At 41.3% G+C, this 23,191-nt stretch overlaps 1 protein-coding gene across 3 annotated transcripts in view; it reads right to left on the bottom strand.

Moving 5' to 3' along the window:
• The window catches only part of FHOD3 (formin homology 2 domain containing 3), a 535,358-nt gene that overhangs the window by 222,015 nt on the left and 290,152 nt on the right, over positions 1–23,191 (bottom strand). For all 3 annotated transcript variants that reach the window (XM_006889190.1, XM_006889191.1, XM_006889189.1), the window contains exon 6: positions 301–395. In XM_006889190.1, coding sequence (XP_006889252.1) covers positions 301–395 — 95 coding nt within the window. The remainder of the gene's footprint in view (positions 1–300; positions 396–23,191) is intronic.

Raw genomic sequence — 23,191 nt, 5'->3', positions numbered from 1 at the left:
TCATTCTTGGGAGGGTGGAGGGACCGCGCAGGAGGGAAAGGCCCTCTATGAGGTGGATTGATTCAGTGACTGGGGTAATCAGGATGGGTGTGTCGGAGACAGTGTGAATGGCACAGGACAGAGCAGAGTTTAGGGTTGTTGCACATAGGGTCTCTATGAGTCTTAGGTGACTCGACGGCACATAACAACAAAAACAACAACAAATATGCTTTCTCTCTGCAAAATTGTCTCAGCTCAGAGAAGATGACAAAAAGGAGGTACACAGGCCGCATAAAGCAGTCAGTCAAAAATTCCTCTTACCTTTGATCCAATGAGCGTGTACAGCCATTGAATAGTTTCACTGTGGTTTATTACTCCATTCATCCCATCCACATACAACATAATCTGGCCCAATGCTGTAGAGAGAAAAAAAGAAACAATGAGACATTAGGGGTTTAGAAATAAATTCTTTGTAACAATCATAACATCCATTGAGCTTTTGACGCTCTGCGTACACAGTATGTCAATGATCAAATTTGAAGGGAATTCCTGAGCTCTGAGACGAGCCAGATGTCATCTCAGAGAGAAAACTCAGAGAGAAAAGTGGTGACCACACCAAAAGAAACCAGAGCTATTCCTAGGATCTAGAGGATGCAATTTAGGCACCAGCACCAGTAATTGTGATTGTTGCTTTGTGTCTTGATGTCCAAACACATATGTTGACATTTCTTTATCTGTACATAGTCCCCAGCATGGGTGAAGGCAGCAAGAGATGGCATCTGTGAATTCTTGTTAGAACAAAGAAGACAAATGACATTTTCAAAAGCAACATGCCTTCTGAACAAAAGCAAACAAAAAGAATGTATTTGAAAGGGACGACTATTTTTATGTGTAATGAGGTTTAAATGGGAGGCCACGTGAAAGCATAAACAAGAAAGAGGAAGTTTAATGGAAGTGGCTGAAAAAGAGAAAAACGGAAGAATACAGATTGAAGCTTGGGGAGAAAATAAGCAATTAGTTTAGAGCCCTCACAAAAGTCCCCAGATTCTATGGGCTCATCTTGAACTATGGCAACTATTTTCAATGAGAAATATAAACGTAGTGTTTATAGTTGATTTTTAAAAGTTTTCTGATAAAACTATCACAAATCATGAAAAAAAAATTGTCTACATCAACCCCTAAATCCTTAGTTTTGGAAAATATAGTTACAACATGTCATTATTGTCCAAAAAAGACATATAAAAGGCATGTTATAATTTTTTTTAAAACAAACATTAACTCCATTTTTAAACTCTTAGCATCTAAGTGTGAGGCAGGGTAGGTAGAGCGATTAAGCCTTTAAAGTATTTTTTTTCTGCAGGAGCAAAGATCTGGGGAATCTACTCTTGAAAAGAGCACAGCCTAGGAGAGCCCATAAGGCAGTTCAAATAAGTGAGAACTGATTTGATGACACCAACAATGATAACAAGAAACATGGAAATACATGGACATCTATATAAAGACTAAATGGAAATTTTAAAAAGAACAAACAAAAACATCACAGTTAAGTCAACAAAAAACCTTACAGGCAAATCAACAACTTGACTCACGGGGATCTTCCTGGACACAGGAGAAACGCTCCACGGGTTTTCCAAAGTTTAAATCTTTATCGATGTAGACTTACTCACTCACTCATTGCCACCAGGTTGAGATGAACTCACAGTTGACCCTCCTGTGGGTTTCCAAGGCTATAATTGAAGGGGAGGAGATTCCCCATCTTTCTCCCTTGGAGCTGCTAGTAGATTTGAACCACTGAGCTCCCCTCCAATCTTAATGAGATACATGTGTGTATCATAAAACAAATTAGATAGAAATGTGCAACACTTGATAAGTGGACATATGAGAACAAATATGGTTAAAAATTCAACTATTTTATGTACAAATCATTTCTATAAACTGATAAGAAAATGTTTTAAAAAATGAAAAAAACAATTTCATAAACGAAACAACTTTCTGTACAACAAGATACAAACTTGTTCAGCCTTGCTAATAAGAGAAATTAAAATTGAAACAATAATGAAGTAGCACTTTAACTAAATTACCAGAAGTATTTTTAAAAAGCCATTATTAGATATCAAATGCTACGGTGGGAGGAATTTAAACTAGAAAATTCATATGGTACTAGGAGCAGGTCTAATTAATGCAAACCCTTCATAAAGCTTTTTCATGAGGTAATTGTTTTAAAATGCTAGTCTTTACTTAATGCCCATCATATGTGAAGCCCTCAAAGGGAGAATTTATAGGTATTATTAATACTCACATCAGCACTCTGGGTAGGCTCTGAAATGCCTATACTAACAGCCTGAATAGCAACTTTAAGCTCCACCCTAGTCATTAGGATTTGAGGAAATTACCCTAGATGAAAAAATTTTAGAAAACTAAAGGAAAGATATCTACTTAAATATCATTTATAATATAAAAATATTAACTAAAACTATAATAGTTATATAACCCAGAATACACAGAAATTGTCATAAGCTACAAAACATTCCTAATAAAATAAGTATAAAGTCATAAGTGTCATTCAACAAAACACACAAATATTTGGGGGGGGTACTTTTAAAAAATGTATTATTCATTTCAATGAAAATTTACAGAGACTTTGGATTTCCATTCATTCATTGTTGCACTATTCTCCTCTCCCAACCTTCCCCCCTAGTATACTACCCTCTTGGAAAAGTAAAAGAAAAATTCTTTCATTGTTTTACAATCCCTCCACCCAAGTCCACTTCACGATATAGCCTTCGTGCTGGACTCCTGTCATGACAAAAATCCCTAATAATTTTCCCTCTTAAACAGTTTTCTCCCTCATTTGTTTCAATGCCGCATACATTATTGAACTCATCCTTCTCAGTCTCCTCCCAACCCCGAGGTCAGTCCTGCTTTACAACAGTGGCACCGTGCAGTATTTGTCCTTTTGTGACTGAGATACTTCACTCAGCATAATGTCTTCCAGGGTCACCCATTTGGAATAATATTGCATGAGTTCCTTGTTTTTCAGTGCAGTGTAGAAACACACAAATCTTGATGCACCATAAACTAACACACACACAAAACACCCTGATCACTGTCAAAGCAGAACTGACTAAAGTTGGTTTTTAGAAGCTATCAATTTCACAGAAGGAGACTGCTCATTTTCTCCTGAGGATTCAAAATGTCAGAGACATATGGCCTTTGAGTTTGGTATATGCTTTCTGGGTGTATTTCCCCTATTTTAAAATCTATTTTCTCAATTTTTCATTAGCAACAATTTGTTTCATGGAAATAAATAAACCCAAAGACCAGAAATAAAACTGGATCATGTCTTAGGTGCTTTTCTTTGTTCTTAGACTTTTTACTCCATCATCACCAGGATCAACAACAGAGGCCAGCACACCCCTCCCTCCTTCAGAGAGACAGCCACCATGAGAGACCCGGGAGTTCAGCACTTCAGGTCCCACTTTCCCTTTAACCTCTCCCCACAAAGCAAATTAGCAAGAGTCCAGGGTAGGGGACTCACACTACAGGTCCTTCCCAAACCCAGCACTCAATTGTTGAAGACATCATCCTTCGAAACACTTTAACATCTTCTAAATCAGCCTAATAGCACAAGGTGCAATGATGTAGCCACTTCAGTCTTCTGAAAGGTACACCCACTTCAAGGTTGAGAAGGTAGGAATGAAGGGTCTCAATCCTCACTGCTAAGGAAACTGTTGCAAGAATAAGAAGCAATTTGACTTCCTAATAATCTTTCTAAGATCTGCTTCTCTGCATGGCTGTATGCATTGATCACAACGAAGGAAGTAAGTCACCAGAAAGCTAATGTCTAATTGGCCTGGCAAAGGCTGATACACAGAGTTACCAAAGCAATCCTTCCTGTAAAATTCATTTTAGACACAAGATGGCGCTAAATAGATGCAAGTAGCACTGTGATTCAAAAGCCTAAATCAGAGCCTGGGAGGAGAGACTCACGTAGGAGAAGAACCGAGTATGACCTGAAACATGTGTGTCTCAGTCACAGGGGCCCTGAAAATGAGTGATGTGAGTTTTGAAAACAAGTGAGGAGGGAGAGAGACTGTCAGAACAGCAGTTTTTAGGTCCTGATTATAATGACGGCCCAAGACAGAGTTAGGAACCCTATGGATTGCCAGCAAGCATTAAGCCAGGGGTCTGAACTCGGCAACAGCTCCTTGGGAGGAAAATAAGGCCACCTGCTCCAGTAAGGATTCATGGCCTTGGAGACTGTTCTGCTCAGTTTTATCAGAGTCACTACGAGTTAGAATCAACTCAACAGCAATGGGAAGATAACAAAACAGAACTGCCACATACAGTTTTCTAGGCTGAAATTTTATAGGGTTACTTACTATGAGTTAGAATTGTCTCCCACTGGGACCCCTGGTGGACTAGTGGCAAGAAGCTGTACTGCAATCCTGTGACTCAAGGCCAGCTCTGCAGGACGATGATTAGCTCCCATATGATTAACTACCTCTAAAAACCCTCCGGAGGGTCAGCTACAGGTCGGCTCAGACTCTATGGTACACCACAACAATAACACATGAGTTGGAACAGATTCATATAGAAGAAGCCTTCATTGTGTGAATAGTTGAGCATTCTGTTACTAACAGAAAGGTTGATGGTTCGAATCCACCCAGTGGCTCTGTGGAAGAGAGACATAATGATACGCTACTGTAAAAATGACAGCCAAGAAAACTCTGTGACACAGCTTTACTCTGTCACACAGGGTAGCTAGGAGTCAAGAAAGGTTGACTTAACAACATCCAACCACAACAATTTGTCAGGGAGTCAATGTCTGGATTCTCCTAATCTGTCTATTCCTTTACCAGTACTACACTGTCTTGATTATGATAGCTTTATAATATGCTTTCTCTCCCCATTTTATTTTTATTTTATACTGGTTTGCAAACAAAATTAGGCATTGTGTGCCATTCATATATATTGTGCTTTATACATACCTGCACTCTCATACAGTGTTTCACACAGTGAGTCATGTGCACTGTGCTTTCTAAAATTAGTCATAAATGATCTATTGCTATTACCCCAATTTTCCAGGCCGCTACTGGATCGTTCCTAATTCTTCATCCCACCCCCTTCCATTCACCAAACTCTTGTCCTGGTGACTTCCTCCCACCCTCGACCTCCCGGCTCCCCTTCCCTTCTCCCCCTTTTGGACTTTATCCACACCTGACTGTTTATCCTTCTATTTTAAATCAAGTAGTAGGATTCCTTCCTCTAGCTTCATTCCTTTTCACAATTCTTTGACTATTCTAGTTGTTTTGATTTTCATACAAATTTCAGAAACCACTTGTCTAAACCTAAAAAAAAAAAAACACCAAAACACCAAAAACCCCTTAATGGAAGTTTTATTATAATTGCATTAAATCCTTAAGTCCATTTGGGAAAACTGACACTTCACTTTATTATATCTATTTAAGTCTTCTTTGATTGTTTGCATCTGTGTTTTGTCATTTTCAACAGAAACCATACACATTTTGTTAAATCTGTAAGCTACTCACATTTTTGAGTGCTCTTATTAAATTTTTTAGCCCTCTATTTTCCATTGTTTAATAGTATACAGTAGGAAAGTATATAGTATCTTTATATTCTACAACTTTTCTAAAGTTATAAATTCTATGAGCCATTTTTTAATAAATTCTCTGAAATGCTTTCTGTGAATAAAAACAGTATTATTCTTTTCCAATCTGTGTGCTGCCGCCCCCTTGCCTTGCATTTTTGCACTTGTTAAACTTTCAGTATAATAGTGACCAGCAGTGGTGAACACAGGCATCCTGGACTTATGTCCCAATGCTGAGTGAACATCTCACATTTTGTTAAGATGTTAACTGTGAGTGTTTTACATGCCTTTTATCAAGGGGAGAACTTCATCTCTGTTTCTTGTAAACAGAGAATTATTTTGCTTTGTGGCTGCTACCTTAATTGGATGTTGAATATTTTCAATTTCTTTCTACACTAGTTGATATGATCACGTGGTTTCCCTTCTCTATACTTTATATTGGCTGGATTTCAAATATTGAACTTTGCAGCCAACCATGGTGTATTATTCTTCTAATACACTGTAAGATTTGATGTTTGTTTAGGATTTTCTGCATCCTTGTTCACCAGGGACATTGTTACTGTTGTTTTGTGCTGTCGAGGATAGTGGTCTGTAATATCCAGTCCTGGTCTCATTTCTGTATTATGGTAATTTTAGTCTCATAAAACTAAGTAGGTAAGCATTCTCACTTTCTCTTTTTTCCCACACCTAGATTAGAATTTACTTGTAAAAGCATCTGAGCCTGAAGATTCCTCTTTTCAAAAAGTGTTCAGTTGCAAATTTTCTTTCACAATTGTCATGTGCCACTGAGTGGCCAGCATCTCAAAGAGAATTTCTTTCCTCTCAATTTTTTCAAAGACCTAGCTTTTGTTTCTTGCTATTGCTTTTTTATTTCCATTTCATTAATTTCCAATTTTATTAAACTCCTTTCTTTTGTTTGCTTGTTGGTTAATCTTATGTGTTAGCTTGGTTAGGCTACTTGATGTTGCTTTGAAGATGCTTCAAGATCTACAATCCATTGACTACAAGAAGATCACCCTTGACAACGTGGGTGGATCTCATCCAATCAGTGGAAAGTCTTAAGAGCAAAAATTGAAGTTTCTGGGAGAAGGCATTTTGCTTTTAACACAATAATACAGAAATTCTGAGATTCCAGTCTATACTACAAATTTGGAAATAACTCAAAACTGCAGCATCTATCTCATGGTTGATGATGACCTATCTTACAGATTTGGGTCTTGCCAGCCCCAAACAATTTGAGCCATTTCCTTAAAATAAATAATATATGTAGTAGTGGTTCTCCTTCTCTGGAGATTCCTTTACACACTTGGGTTTCTTGTTTCTCAAGGTAGGTACCTGAATTAGTAATTAGAACCTTCTAATATAAATGCTACTTCCTTCCTCTAAGCATCACTTCAAGTGCACCCTACATGTGATGCATGTTGACCCCTGTTATCATTATAATATACTTATTTATGATTAATATGTTTTCATTGTATCTACTCTCAAGTCTGCTTTCTCTCCTTCTAATAAAGCCACTTTTAACCTTCTTTGATAAGTGTTTGCATGGGCTGAATGTCTGCATCCTTTCACTTCTAAAACTACCTAGACACGATAATTAGCACGAGTTTTCTCGTAGACAGCATTTGATTGAGTCTTATTTTGTTTATCCATTCTGGTAATCTGTTGTTTAATTGAAAGGCTTAGATCAGTTACCTTTAATATAACTGGTAGGCTGGCGGCAGGATTATTGTTTTGTTTCCTGGTTAATCCTTTTGGAGGTTTTTATGCCTCTTTCCCCTTTCCTGTCTTCTTTTGAATCATCTTAACATTTTTACTATGTTATTTTAAATTGTATTTTTTACTATGTATCTTTATATAATTTGGGATTATTTGGGTTGGGGTTTGGGTTTTTTTTTAGATGTTGCTTTAGGGATTACAAAATATACTTCTGATTTCTTACATTCAGCTTCAATATTTTACACTTTCAGACAGAATGTTTAATGATTACTATGATGTAGCGTCCTCTTCCTTCGCCTCTTTATATTGGAGGGTGTAAACAGTTGTGTGCTTGGTACTAAGTAGACAGCTCACAGGTTCAATCTACCAGTATACCTCAGAAGAAAGGCCCGGTGCTCCATTTCCAAAGATTACAGTCCTCAAGTCCTATGGGGCTTGGATGTGACAGTTTTCCTCTGACAGACATGGGGTCACCATGAATCAGAATCCATTTAGCACCTGGTTTGGGTTTTCTTTATGTTATAGTTGTATTGTGTACACTGGCAAGAGCCCAACAGACAATTTTTCCTTTCAACCATCAAATAAACACACTATATTTTTTTAAAATTCAAGACAAGAAAAATGCTCTATGTCATTTATCACTTTCACTATGTTCCTTTGTGATATTATTACTGACATTCCAAGGTATCTGCATGTATCATTTCTTTTCCATCCGAAAATGTTTACCATTTCTTTAGGCAGATATGATGGTGAAGAATTTTCCTGGGTTTTCTCTATCTGAGAATGTCTTTATGTCTTCTTTAATTTTGCTGGTATATGACTCTGGGATAACAGTTCTTTCCTTTAGCAACTTGAAGACAGTCCACTTCCAACTGGCCTCCAGAGTTTATGATGAGAAATTCACGTCACTCGACTTATTAGTACGTGTGTGTGTGTGTGTGTGTGTTGTCATTTCTCAATGTAAGGTTACAATGGAACTTGGTGTAATGGATCAGGTTTATTTTCTTTGAAGGACGCTAAGTTGCTTTCTCTTCTGTTAATGTGGAGGCACTTTATTCAAAGCAACTTTTTAAAAAAGGAACTCTAACATAAAGAATAAATAGCTCTCAGATGCTGAGCTATCTAAGCAGGACTGGAGGGTACTGAATGTGCCCCCATCTTAACATGTGTCAGCCCCTTCGCCACTCCCATCCACTGGGGTAGGTCTTCTGTGGCTCTGTTTACAGCATCTAACAACCAATCTCCCAGGGTAGATACTAGAGCTAACTGTAGGCTTATATTTTCAAGCTCCTATTGAAATCATCTTAGTGAGCTGTCTGTTTAGTACCCAGCATGTAACCATTTACACCCCCCAGTATAAAGATGAGAAGGAAGAGGACGCTGCATGGTAGTAAGCACTAAACATTCCACTTGAAAGTGTAAAATATTGAAGCAGAATGTGTTTTTTCCAAAAAATAAAATAGAATAGAAAATATCAGAGTACAATACACTTGTATCGTATTTTCACCCCCGTAGGTTGGAAGCCAGTATAATTTGCAATCTACTATTGCAGATTCCAGATTTCTTGCCTCATCCTCCACAGCCAATGAGTCACCCAACACCCTCCATTTTTCCTCTGAAATTGGCCTCAAATTCACCTTCTCTTCCCTTCTTCACTGTCTCAGATCCATTTCTATCATTTCTCCTGGATTGTAACAACTGCTGGGTCCAGCTAGACTCCCAACTTAACTCTAATTCCTTTTCCAATTACCATCAAATTTTCCAAAGCATTAAACATGAAGCTTTTAAAACCCTCCAGCCTCAGGCCACAGTCCAGGGCCCTCACAACACACCTACTAAGCTTTCAACCTCCTGCTCTCTGGGCTTCTGTGTTCGTGAGCCTCCTGCTACCATCAAGGGCTTCCATTCCAGATCTAGCCCTTTTTCAATTAGTCATGTGCTTTGCATTTAAGAGAAATCCTTGCCTATAAAATGAAGATTTCTTTTACAAACCAGAGACTGACTTGATTGCTTTTTCTTCCCAATTTCTTACACCATTGTGAAATACAAACACACAATCCCAAATCGGTTGTTTGCATGCTTATTCATGTCTCTCCTTTCTGTCAAAGATGCCAAAAATACCACTGACAAAGCTGTAAGGCAGCTCCATCCTGGCATGGTTACCTGACTTTTTAAACAGAATCCTTAAATATTTTCATCCTGTATAATCTTTTAATATACCTCTGGTCCATTCTTTCCTTTCACTGTGGCAAATCTCATGCACCAGTAGTTTCATGAGCTACAACCCATCTTGGGAAGTTTTTGGGGTTTTTTTAGGCCAAATCTTTTTCATGGAACATTTGTTTGTTTGTTAAGATTATCACATTTTTTAATGATCAAATACCTCTTTTAGACACTTACTCTTATTCTCGTGAAGTCAGAACTGACTCATACCCGACCCTCCAGTGAGTTTTTGGAGACTGAAAATCGCATGGGAAGAGACTGCCCATCATTTGCCCAGGGAGCAGCTAGTGGATTTGAACCACTAAAGAGGCTGAGCCTGCAAGCTAGCAGCAGAACTTCCTACGGACAATACCACCACAGGTCCCTTTCAGGAACCAGACAAGTCTGGTTTTTAATCTCAGTATTCACTTGCACAGTTCAGCATCAGGACATAAAGATCCCTCCCACTACAGTCTGGACATTTCCGCTTCCCCTTCTCCACACTGCCTTCCCACTGCTATCTGCACTGTCAGCTCACAGAGGCATTGGAAAGGAAAATCTACTTTATAGGCAGTCCCCGAGACCAGATAGTTCACCATTTACCAAATGTGGCTGCAAATAATTCCTACTGATGGCAACCAAAATGACAGAAAAAGTAACAGGCTAGTGACACAACACAGAAAAAGCAACTACAGTACAGTCGAGTGACTTTTGGGCCACAAACAGGTATCGGCGGTCAGGTTTTGGTTTAGTTTGGTTTGGTTTGGTCTGATCTGGTCTGGTGTGGGGTGGCCTGTATTTCCTCACTGGTGTGAAGATGGAGGTATTGTGGCATGCTGGGTACAATCAGTTTTTGGAGGCTCATACCAGACACTAAGGTTGACACTTGTCTTCGGCCAGGACAGAGTGAGGTTCTGACAATCTGCAGTGAACATTTTCAGAGCAAAGCGATGTTCACAGAAGCAAGCAAGAAAGTCATTACCACTACTAAAAGCTTCACTTCCTGGAAAGGGCTAAATCACCATTAAAGCTCAATCATTCAAATTCTTTTAATCGGTCCATTACAACTCGCTCTTCCCAACTCTGAAATGGATCTGCCTCCGCTGAATTTCCATTATTCACCAACGCTCACAATAAATACTGAAAAGAGATTGATAATTTTGGCATTCCTGGAACTAAATAGAGACCTTGGCGTCCACTTTATTATTACTCCTTTCCACTTAATTGTCTGCCTTAAATAACAAGCCCGGGCCCAGTTTTCCCCAAGGGCAACTGCCAAAGAAATACTCTTTCAACACTGATTACTGCATGAAAATGAAGGAGAATAAGCTGCCAGTTCCAAGCTGGAGACAAGAATTTAATCAGCACAAAGAGCTCCAACAAGGTGTCAAAGTTTTGAGTCCCCCGCTGACATTTAACAGTATTTGCAATGCAAATTTTCAAGAGTCTTTTTAGAAAAATGGACAACCTCCCTCTACTCTTGAAAGCCCATTTCCCCCCAAAAGGTCCCTGAGGTAATTTTTAAAATAAATCAGGCCTAGAGGGCTCTCTTAACACTCAAAAACTTAAACAGCAACTCTCAGGGGAGGGAAAGCACCTCCTTCCAGGCTTCCTAAAACAGGCTCCTAACAGAGTGGTCCTTTCTGATGGCCTGCCCCGTCAGGACGTCATGCAGCCAAGCCTGCTGCATCTTCTTCTCCTACCTAACATCACACAGAGGATGAATTTGGTTTAGGCCTGTCTGTCCATCTTCCTGCCAGCAGCAAAATTTCAATTCCCTATTACAGGTTGAAACAACGGTCCTCTCCAGTCACCAGCAGCCTTTAGGTGGCTGTTGTTATTACATGCTGTCGAGTACAATATGCTCAGCTATTAATTCACCATAATGGTGGAAGCTAGAATCCCCCCAGAGATATTTGGGAAGGGAAAAGCCTGGTGGTCTATTTCTGAAAAGACAGTCACTGAAAACATTCCCAAGCACACGAATGAACATGGTGCAGCCAAACTCAGCTCACTGTCACGGACCCACTGTGAGTGACCCTTCATTTGGTTTGTAAGGTTAAAAGACTTAATGGAAAGAGACTGCACATGTTTCTCTGTAGAAGCTGCTGGTGGATTTTAACTGCTAAAGATAGAAGGCCTTTGAGTTACCAGCACAACCACACTCTACCACCAGCAGTCAGAAGCAACCTGGCCACAACTGTCACTGGTTCTCCAGCTGCCACCAAAGGACCACAGCCTTGTTCCAGCTGCAGAGCTGGAGTTTCACACCCCAGAGCCCTGGGCCCCTTCAGTCCTCCACATTTCCCCAGTCATTAGATAAGGAAAAACTAGAAGAATAAAGGAGAGTTCTAATAAGTTTGCGCCTCTAAAGATTTTTGGCAGACTCCTATTTTCTCTACGGAAAGAAAAACAGCAATTTTAATTATCTGTTCTATAACGGCCTTCCAGGACTTACGTCCAATGAAATACCAGTGGACGCGCACAGCCTTGCCAAGGCGCCTTTCAGAGCCAGAGATACAATGAACCAGAAATAGACTCCCTCCAGGCCAGCAGAGACCAGGCCTACCCTGCTCAACCCTGAGCCCTTCCCTCCAGGATCTGGGCTGGTGCCACGTGTCCGTGACAAGAGCTAGACCAGGGATCTTGTGAGGTGTGGCTCTTTTGCTGGCCAAGGGACAGGATACTCAGGGGACATACACTTATAGCATCCAATCCCAAATAGCCTAACCTGCTTCTTAGGGTGATAGAGTCCACAGGCATGAGACTGCAGAGAGCAATGAAGCTCAAGCAGAGTAGGAGGGAGCTCATAAATACTCAAGTCGGAGAATGACAGGGAGGTACAAGGCTGAATAATTAGAGAGGTCATGAAAGGGAGCTCTGGTGACCTAGAGAAACAAGAAGTTATACCCAAAGACAAGTGGTTCAAATCCACCAAGTGCTCTGTGGGAGAAAGATGGGCAATCTCCTCCTGTGCCATTTACAGCCTCTGAAAATGCACCAGAGGGTCAGCTAGGGGTTCATTCTGACTCAGTAGCAATAAAAGGGAAAGGGAGAGAGAGAGAGAGAGAGAGAGACACACTTCATGAAAATGCTGCTAATGTGTGTACCATAGAGTCAGGACCGACCAGAGGCATTTGATCGCACAGGAGGAGATTGCCCATCCTTCTCCCACAGAGCAGCTGGTCCTGGTCATCTCGAACCAAGAGCCTTTGCGGTTGCAGCACAGCTTCCTGCCACTAGGTGATAGGGCTCACTTAACAAAGAGAGGACAGCAGAGCTTCCAGGGCACAAGCAAAGAAAAGGTGCACGTGGTTTCTGCATTCGGGACCAGGCAGTACCAAGGAAAACTCATAGGCCTAGGCCCAGGGAAAAGGTGATCTGCAAGTGGTTTCTGTCACATCCTAGCTATGAGACTAGGCAAGTTACCCTTAGCCTCAGTGTACTCATCTGTGAAATGGAGGCCAAGTCCAATTTAGATCCCTTGTCGGGATGAAAGGAAATTACAAATTAGCACAGCACAAGGCTGGTGGACATACAGTTCTTATTGATGCTGCTATGTTAATTAACCTCTCCAGACTTCAATTTTCTCTTCTGGGAAATACAGAAGTTGAAACAGAAGACTTTCAAGACCCCAGCTCCAGTGCCCTCCAGGTTTGTAATTTTAATTCGTAGCACCCCGTAAGGCTGCCATGTGGAATGTTTGACACTAGGGGGCGACCTTCTACTAGCTGTTTGTACTTGTAATGCAAGGCTTTACAGAAGGGACTCTACAAATTTGCCTTTAATTCTTAATATGCTACTCAATATCACTTGATGGCATATAACAACAACCCAATAGCAATCAAGTCTCTATAAAAATCAGAAGTAATCTTTTGGGAACTACGCAAAATAAAAAAGATGCATTGCTATATAGGACAGTCCTATAGTAGCTATGCAGTAAAACTTGAGAAAGTAGATTCCTGTATAAGGCAGACACCTATCAGAGGGTGGAAATTCAATCATTTTCCACCACTGGTGAAAGAAAGCCATTCCCTGGAAAATTCATAAACTGTGAAAATTACAGCATCAAACAAGGCTGTCCCTGCATGTTCTGGTTCTCCGTTTCCATATGTTAAATATACAAATTCTATATTCTGTTTAAAGATTTCAACAGCTTTAGAATTTTAACTTATTAAAAACTCCCTCTATAAATTTCTGTGGATCTGAATCTAGAGACATACCCCTACCAGGACTTGTTTACAGAGAGCCGACCCTCCCCAGGGTATCCTAAATGCAACCTCTGAAAAAGAGATCACCTGTGTCCTGTGATTACGTGTGTCCTGTGATTGGGGCCGAGCATCCAATGTTACCGACAACACAGTGCTGGACTACCCAACATGGAAGGTGAACACAGCTCAAGCGTGCTTACTTACTACCTGCAGTCAAAATTTTCACGTTTTCCCCCATCTCAAATGGTTCACCACATATTACTGAGCAGACATAAGATACGCTGACCCTACTTGATGGCAAATGCTGCCCCTGCAACCACCCTGAGGGTTCTCAGCATGGGCAGCACAGAAGAATCACTGTCTCTGAAGCTTAAACCATTATTCACTTCCAGTATCTGAGTTTATCAGTTGAAGGTGTACACCTGGCAGTGGTGGGGGTTTTTTAAGCACCACAAGTGAGTCTTCGTCACTGCCAATGACGTGAACTCCTAGAGCTTCAACCAACCAGGACCCTAACGGTGGTGCAGGACCCTGTTAGGCTCTTTGAAGCTGCACTCAGTATCAGGACGTGCTCTAACCAAAACTCAAAGGCAAGCACACAAATCCTCTGTTGTCATGCCCTGACCACCATCTTCCAAGCCTTCTAGTGGGACAGGGAGCTGTGGGTCCAGAGTAAGCAGGAAGCTCGGGGAAGCCTAGCTTGCTTCCCTCACAGGCTGGGAGTTGCTGGGAAGAGTTCCAGGGAGCACAGCAAGTGTATCCTTGCCTTACACTGTTGTATCTTCAATGGACAGACCTACTAGGGGCAGTCCGGTCAGTTCTAACTGCTCAAGGCCACCGCACGTGAGCCAGGGTAGAATCGTGCTCCATACGGTTTTCAGCAACTCATTTTTCAGAAGTTCTCTGGAGGTGTCTGGGTGGATGTGAACTTCCCACCTTTCAGTTAGCAGACACACTCATTAATACTCTGCCCCACCCATTATAGATGCCAATGTTTTAACAAACATGGTTTCACGTGTTTAACTTTTCAATGTTATTTTTAGAACATTACATCATGTAACCCAATAAATGGTGTGTTTAAACAAACAAGATGACCTCTGAGTTTCCTGCCAAAGGACTTTACTACTGTATGGTTAACTCCACAATGGGATTTTAAGGACTTTTTAAAAAGGATGATTCAGTGGAGTAGTCACTTGCCTACCATAGTAAAACCTAAATTCCTCAGAAGCATTACAAGCATGCCAAATGTATTTCCATAATATTCTTTTATGAGCATGTTATGGCCTAGAACAGAACCAGAACACACAAGTGCACTCGATTACCTGCCTCTCAAAAATGAAAACAAATACAGAGATGCATTTGAAACCTGTATCCAAAATACTACTTTGCCACAATATAGTGGCCTAATGGGCAAGAAAATGATAAAAGGAAGACAGCGTCTCCAGAGTTAGACGGCCTGCTGTGTTCAAACCGTGTTTGGGCATTTCCTTCGCCACAATGGTGCTAATGATGTTAGGTGCTGTCACATCAACTTTTCACACTTAGAGACCCAGTGGAACAGAGCAGAACTACCCCACCGGACTTACCTTACTGTAAATTTACAGGAACACATCACCAGGCATTTTTTTCTCCCCCTGTGGAGCCAAGGGGTGGGTCTGAACTGCTAACTATTGTACCACTTAAGGCCTTTAGATTAACATCTGTTTACTACACATCTCCTGGCAGCTGTGATGATGCCTGTGTTCATTAGAAATGAACTGTTTAGCGAAGCTAATAGTCATGACTGGCTGTCAATGACTGTTGTTGTTGGAAGCTGTTGAGTCGTTCCGACTCACAGCAACACTACACACAACAGAACAAAATGCTGCCTGATCCCACAACATCCTCACAATCACCGCCATGTTTGCCTTCACTGTTGCAGCCAATGGCAATACAACTTGCTAGGGGTCTTGCTCTTGTTTGCCGAGCCGTTTACTCTACCAACGTGATGTGCTTCTCCAAGGGACTGGTTCCTCTGATAACAAGTTCAAAGTGCAATACTGAAGTCTCTCCATCCTTGCTTCTGAGGAACATTCCAGCTGTCCTCCTTCGAGCACAGACTGTTCTTCTAATGTTCCACTGTACATGATTCCATGACTCGTATTGGTCGTCATTTCTGTAACTATATGAGCTTTTCCTATATTATCGGTTACCAAAATAGAATGAATAGACTGCATTCTCAACAGTTGCAGTAACACGGAAAATTGGTTCTTGAGAACAAGGACACTCTAAATAGCACAATAGTTAATGGCCTCTCCCAGGAACATAGCACATAAGCAAACAAACCGTATGTTTGTTGTATTTCAACTTCAAGGGGTCAGAACAAAGTGGGACTAATTAGGGGAAAGGTCTTAAAAGCTTCCTTGTTGTGAGGTGCATAGAGCCAACTATAACTCACAATGAGTCTATGAAAAACAGATCTGAATCTTATCTTGTCCTACACTATCCTTATGGTCTCTGATAGGCTCAAGGTCATTGTTACAGTTACTGTGTCAATCCGTCTTGTTGAGGGTCTTCCTCTCTTTCCCTGATGCTCTACTATTTTCCAGCATGGTGTCTTTTTCCAAGGACCAGCCCCTCCTGATAACATGCCCAAAGTAAATGACACAGTTTCACCACCCGTGCCCTCCTAAAGAGCACCTTGCCAGCACTTTCTCCAAGATAGACCAAGCCTGACTTAGACCCTATAATTAAATATCTTCCTAAGATCCGGCAGGGACCTGGAAAGACGGCAGTGATGGGCATAGTTCAATGTCGATTAATTTTATAGAACAGAAAGAATCTAAATGAATGTATGAAATACGACGTTAAAGAAGGAGAGTGTGGGACACAATGTATAAGAACTTTGTATGCAAACCAATATAAAAGAACTTTTTAAAAAAAGAAGAAAGAAAAGAACCTTAGTTGCTCTTTACAGAATAACTATGAAAAGTCATTTTAATTCAAGACTCTGGCCAGTTTCTGCTGCAGGCTTCTGACATATCTGTGTAGTTACCTATGAGGAGAGGTACTTCTATCTAATTGAAACTCTCTTAGATTATCCTAAGACTGACATGTTCACTCATTCTGGCTGTTAGTCACCAGAGTCTCTTATGCACCAGGCACCCTAGGGGGCCATTTGGTAGGAAAATGGGCTGAGCGCTGTGGCAGTGAAGAGTGAGAAGTGATGGACCGCTGGCTCCACACCAGCCTTGAGAGGAAGAAGCAGGAGGCAGGGAAGTGGCTGCACAGATGGGCTCGGAAGCCAAAGACACTTGGATTTGAGACTATCTGGCAATGCCATGTATGTAAACAAGCAACTTGAAGCAAATCCTTTGACTTTGGTGCACCTCAATTTTCTCACAGAGGGGAAACAATAACATCTGATAGTTCTCCTGTAAGTACAATGAGAATCAAGGGAGGGGTGCCCATGTGCATTCGGCTCTCACAAGCAAAAGTAACCTCTGGTGGGACTTCATACGGCTCAACTGAATTGTGGCCGCTAAAGTCCTAAGACCTGGAACCTGCAGCCATGACTTCACTTGGAAATAAGGTCTTTGAAATGTGCTGAAAAGGAACAAGAGATTACACTAACGGAAGACCTAGCCCAATCTAAGTGCTGTCCTTACGAAATACAAGAAACAGAAACACACAGTGGCTATGTGAAGATGCATCTTTAAGCCAAGAACACCGGACTCCCAACAGGAGACACAGAACAGATCTTCCCCTAGAACCTCCAAAGAGAACACAACCCGGTCCTGCTGACAAGCTGGCTCCGATTCCTAGCCTCTAGAACTCTGGGGAAATCCATTTCTGTTCTTTCTTGTAAGAAAGAAATACACTTACTAACATGACTGATGTGACAATTTGGAAGATACACTGTTACCTGTACGAAGAGAGACTTTGCTGTTTCCTCACAGCCTCCGTGCTGACACTCGTCACTCTTGAGCCCCTCCATGATCCCTTGAGGCGAGTACTAAAATCAAGTCATTTTACTCAACAACAAACTCTAGCAAGTTAGTGGCAGAGCTGAGTTTAAAATACCCTCCAAAAGGCAGGAGTGGGAACAGACAGGGCTCTAAGTGGAGAACGTAAGCCCTGAGCATTGCTCTATGGTCCTTCTACTCCAACCAGCCATGATGAGGCCCTCACCCTTGGTGCCCAGGTATGGGTCACTTCCAGCTGACTCGGACTAGAGCAAGGGAGGAGGCTGTTGGCACACGGGGTTCGATTTCAAAGGCCTTAGAAGAAACATGCCTTAGAAAATGATACCTCATCCCAGCTTACTAAAATGTTGTTTGTCAACAGATAGAAGTTTTCAATTTACAAAGAAAGATTAAGATCCAAATGTATACCCCCAAGGGGTAGGTTAGAAGATTGATACAATTCTTTAAGTGGTGCAAAAGGTTGGAGAAGAATACTGAATATCCCATGGAACAAAGAAACCTTGGGAAAAGTGCTACCGTGGTGCTCTTTAGAGACAAGGATGGTGAAACCTCATGTCACATAACTACAGCATGTTATTAGGAGGAACTAGTCTTTGGAAAAAAAGACAACCCATCCAGTGGCACTGCGGAAAAAAAGCCTGGAGACCCTCTTCCATAACAATTGGGCACATAAATCCTGTGGGGCAGCTCCACTCTATAACTCCTAGAGTCTATGAATTACAACTGACTTGGTGGTAATGGCTTGGTGTTTGGTTTGGTTTAAGCAACAGAGGTGATAACAACTTCAATGCTTCAGAGCTCATCAGCCACATTCTCCTTCTCAGAATGCAGGAGGGACTGTGGAAGTGTGTTCTCATCATCTTATTTTTTTTGTATAGTCTGCAAAAGAAAGGCATTTCAATAACAATCACTTAAGCCTGTCATTTCCATCCATGCAGAAGGCCCGCCCTTGAGAGCACTTCCTCTTGTACAAGGCGTAGAATCATCATAGGCATTTTCAGGCTTCTAAGGAAAGGAGCTGGGATTTAGTGGGATGTTTGCCCAGTTTACAGTCTCTTTGGTGCATAGCTTTGCTGGTCTTCCCAATAAAAAGATGACCAGAGCATTCCTACTGGCTGATGTGGAAACGCACCTGATCTTGTGGCATGAAGGGGCGGGAGTTGGTCACAGTACAGCAGAGCATGACCCAAGTGTGAGGCCTCAGAGCAGGAGACGCAGGGCTCTGGGACTGAAGGGTAGTCTGTGGTACTCTTCCACCTCTTATAACCTACACAGGAAAAATTTAGAGGTTTCACCCATTGAGCACCAGTCTAGACACTTTCATGAGCTCTCTGGTGGCACAAACAGTTAAACACTCAACAACTAGCTGACAAGTTCATGGTGTGAACCCAACCAGAGACTCTTCAGAAGAAAAGTGTGGGGATCTGCTTCTGAAAGGTCACAGCCTTATTCCCTTTGAGAACAAAAACTAGGCAAGAATGCCCACTATCTTCTCTCCTGCTCAATATTGTATTGGAAGTCTTAACAATAGCGGTAAGACAAGAGAAGGAAATAAGAGGTATCCAAATTGGCAAAGATGAGGAAAAATATATCTATATGCAGATTATTGATATGATAGTATACTTAGAAAACCCTAAAGACTCAGCAAGAAAGCTACTGGACATAGTTGACCAATTCAGCAAAGTGGCAGGATACAAGATCAACATACAAAAATTAATTAAATTTCTCTACAGTGACAAAGAGAATACAGAACTGGAAGACTCAATATTATGAAAATGACAATATTACCAAAGGTAATTTACACATTCAGTGCAATCCCAATAAAAATACCAATTTCATTCCTCAGCTAGATGGAAAAGGAAACCCCCAAATTCATTTGGAATGGAGAGAGGCCCCTAACAAGCAACCACTCCTTGAAAAAGAGAAACAAAGTACGGGGCATTTCACTCCCTGATTATTTCAAATCCTACTTACACTGCCATGGTGGTCAAAATAGCATGGTACTGGTACAAAGACAGACACATAGATCAATGGAATAGAGTTGAGAACACAGAAATCAGCCCATCTACCTATGAACAACTAATTTTTGACAAGGAGATGAAATCAGTTAAGAGGGGAAACGAGATTCTTTTTAACAAATGGTGTTGGCAAAATTGGAAAACTATCTGCAGAAAACTCAAGCAAAATACATACCTCGTTCCATACACAGAAACCAACTCAGAGTGGATCAAGGACCTAGGACTATAAGCTCCATCAGAAAAAAGCTTGAAGGAACTCTAGAAGCCCTAATCTACACCATAAGCAATCTTCCAAGCATCCTGAAAAACCTACAACCAGGAGAAAACAAACGAGATGAACAGGACTTTCTAAGAATCAAATCCCTATGCACATCCAAAAACTTCTCCAACAGGGTAAAAATGGAAGCCACAGACTGGGAAAAATATTTGGTAATGACATATCTGATAAGGGACTTATAGCTAGAATTTATAAAATACTCGAGCACCACAACAAGATAAAGGTAAACAACCCAAATGAAAAATGAGGACAAGATAGGAGCAGACACTTGACCAAGGAAGACAATCAGATGGTGAACAAACACTTAAAGAAATGTTCAAAATCCCTAGCCCTAAGAAGAGATGCAAACCAAAACAACTATGATATATCATCTTATACAAGTAAGAGTAGTAAACTTTAACAGAGCAGCAAGCAACCCTTATTCACTGTTAGTGGGAGTGTAAAATGGAAGGCAGTATGGCATTTTCTCAAAAAGTTGCAAATAGAGATACCATCTGACCCAGCAATTCCACTACTGGGAATATACTCTAAAGAAACCATAACTGCCACCCAAGCAGATAAATGCACACCCATGTTTATTGCTGCTTTGTTCACAATAGCAAAGAGCTGGAAACAACCCAAGTGCCCTTCAACAAACTAATGGATAGAGAAGCTGTGGTATATTCACGTAATGGAATACTTTGCTGCATTGAAAATTAAGGAATTCATGAAATATACAAGATGGATGACCCTGGAGGACATTATGCTGAGTGAAATATCTCCGCCACAAAGGACAAATACTGCATAGTGCCACTGTTGTAAAACAGGATTGGCATCAGGGTTGGGGGAAACTTAAGAAAAGAGGGGATAAATAATGTATACTTCATGAAACAGATGAGGGCGAGAACTGTCTAAAAGGAATCTATGATTAGATATTATTTTCATGACAAGAGCCCAGAATGAGAGCTGCCTAGTGGAGTGGGCTGGGGTGGGAAGTTGTATAACAATGAAAGATTTATTTTTTTTTAACATTTCAAAGAGAAAGACAAACTGTGAGGGAGGGGTGGGCAGGGAGGAAAATGTGCAATAATGAATGAATGGAAATCCCGTCTCTATAAACTTTCATTAACATTTCAATTAAAAAACAAACAAGAAAGAAAAATTAACCTCACAAAAATGGAAAACAGAAGGAATTATGTATACATTCTTATTTTAGATAACTTATTAAATTATGAAAAATAAACTATAAACAAACAAAAAATAAAGTTCACAGCCTTACAACTCTGGGAGCATCATTCCATTCTGCAAACGGAGGTCACCTGGGGTGGCATGAATTGGAATTGACTTGACACCCCCTAAACACCACCACCACTATTACCACTAACAATCATTACCATCAATACCTCTAACCACCACCACCACCACCATTATTATCACTAACAACCATTACCACCATTACTTCTACCAACCACCACCACCACCACTACCATTACCTCAATCAACCATCATCACCATTACCTCTACCAACCACCACCATCATTATCTCTACAACAACCACCACTATCATTAGGAACTATGGTGATATTTTTAATTTCATCTAATCTAGGGTCCAGCAAACATGGTTCAACAAATTGCACCCCACTGGCCAAATCTGGCCCACTGCCTCCTTAAGTTAAAGTTTCACTGGGAAACTACCACATCCATTCAGTGACATACCGCTTATGGCTGCTTTTGTTCAGATCTGAGTGGTTGCTATAGAGATGATGTGACTCAAGAAGATAAAAATATTTTATTATTGCACTAAAAGAACTCAAAACCACTGTCAGAGTCGATTCTTACTCATGGACAGCCTCCATCAGATCTCCGAGCCTATAACTATGGAAGACTTCCCATCTTCCCCGCACCGCAGCCCCCCTCCCCAAAAGGAGCTGGTAGATTCAGGCCGCCAACCCAGCTGGCCGCCCAATACAAAAGGATCGACACCACCAGGGCTCTGACAAGACAGTTTTTGATGGGTTTAGTGATATTCAGGTTATCTGACAGCCTTTTACAGTCATAATTCGTTGTGACTAATTTGTTTTTCATTCTAAAAATTACTTTTACCCCAAATTATGAAAGCTTCACTCCACACAAAAGCCAGGTTTGGTCCTACTGATGTATATAACAGTCACTGAACAACCGGGTGCCATGCGCTGCTCAGACAGAGTGTTCTGGGCATCAGTGTAAAGATCACGCTGTCTTGGGACCAAAGAGGAAAGACTGGCCCTAAGAAGCCCCTGCCTGACCATGTGAGCATGTGGAGCCCAACGATGAGCTCCTGCCCGCCAGCCCCATCTCTGAGCAGCAAGGTGGGGATTCAGAGCTGCCTGCTATGCCTCTGCCAGTCCCAACTGCATAACAGGGTCTCCTTGGCAACTGGATCTGAATCTTGGATGTTGTTTTGTAAAGATCTTTAATAAAATCTTTTTTAAGGGGGGGAGGGAACTAGTCACTAGGTAGTTCAGTTAATCAGCCCAGCTGCTAACTGAATAGCTGGTAGTTAAGTCCACCCAGAGATGCCTCAGGATAAAGATCCCGAACACAGAGCTTCTTAACACACATGGAGCCACTACAGGCCAGAGCGATCCGAGGGGAATGGGAGTCAATGTATACAAAGAACTGATAAGAGATCGTTCCCATAGATCCTGACCACCCCACTAGGAAGAATGAAGTTTACAGAGGAAGCCACTGGTTGGAGACAGAAAGTTGAGGAGAGGAGGAGGATGGTAATTCCCAGATAGACCGCCATGGAGCACAAATCAAGCACAAGGAGAGAGGAATCATATGTAACGGGGCTGAACACTCGTGTCCTGCCTACGCAGGGTGCTAACATACATGACACAGAGAGGAACAGGGATGTGATGGGGGATGTAGTGCTATCTGATAAGTAAGCAAATGACAGTCACATGCAAATGTCAGTGTATTACAAAGAGAGAAACAAAGAGTCAGCCGGTCAGCTGGTAAAAGCTTCTTTCTGCTGGAGGAGGGGCTGATGTCACAGCCAGAGCTGCTGCCTCTCTCTCTGGGGTTTGTCTTTGTGCTGAGGCAAGCAAAGCAGCGCTGAGTGGTGGACAGTGTCCTCGGGGAGTCGTCCAGTAGGTGGTCTTTTATTAGGGAAATGGTCAAAGAATGGAGGGTTCTGGAGCCTTCTGGGCTTTTCAGCATCATTCTGGCCTGAAAAAAATTTGAAC

The sequence above is a fragment of the Elephantulus edwardii genome, unplaced genomic scaffold (genome assembly GCF_000299155.1).
Source record: "Elephantulus edwardii isolate Elephantulus edwardi_28Jun2011 unplaced genomic scaffold, EleEdw1.0 scaffold00076, whole genome shotgun sequence".
Lineage (NCBI taxonomy): Eukaryota > Metazoa > Chordata > Mammalia > Macroscelidea > Macroscelididae > Elephantulus > Elephantulus edwardii.
This window is presented reverse-complemented; position numbering and strand designations above follow the sequence as displayed.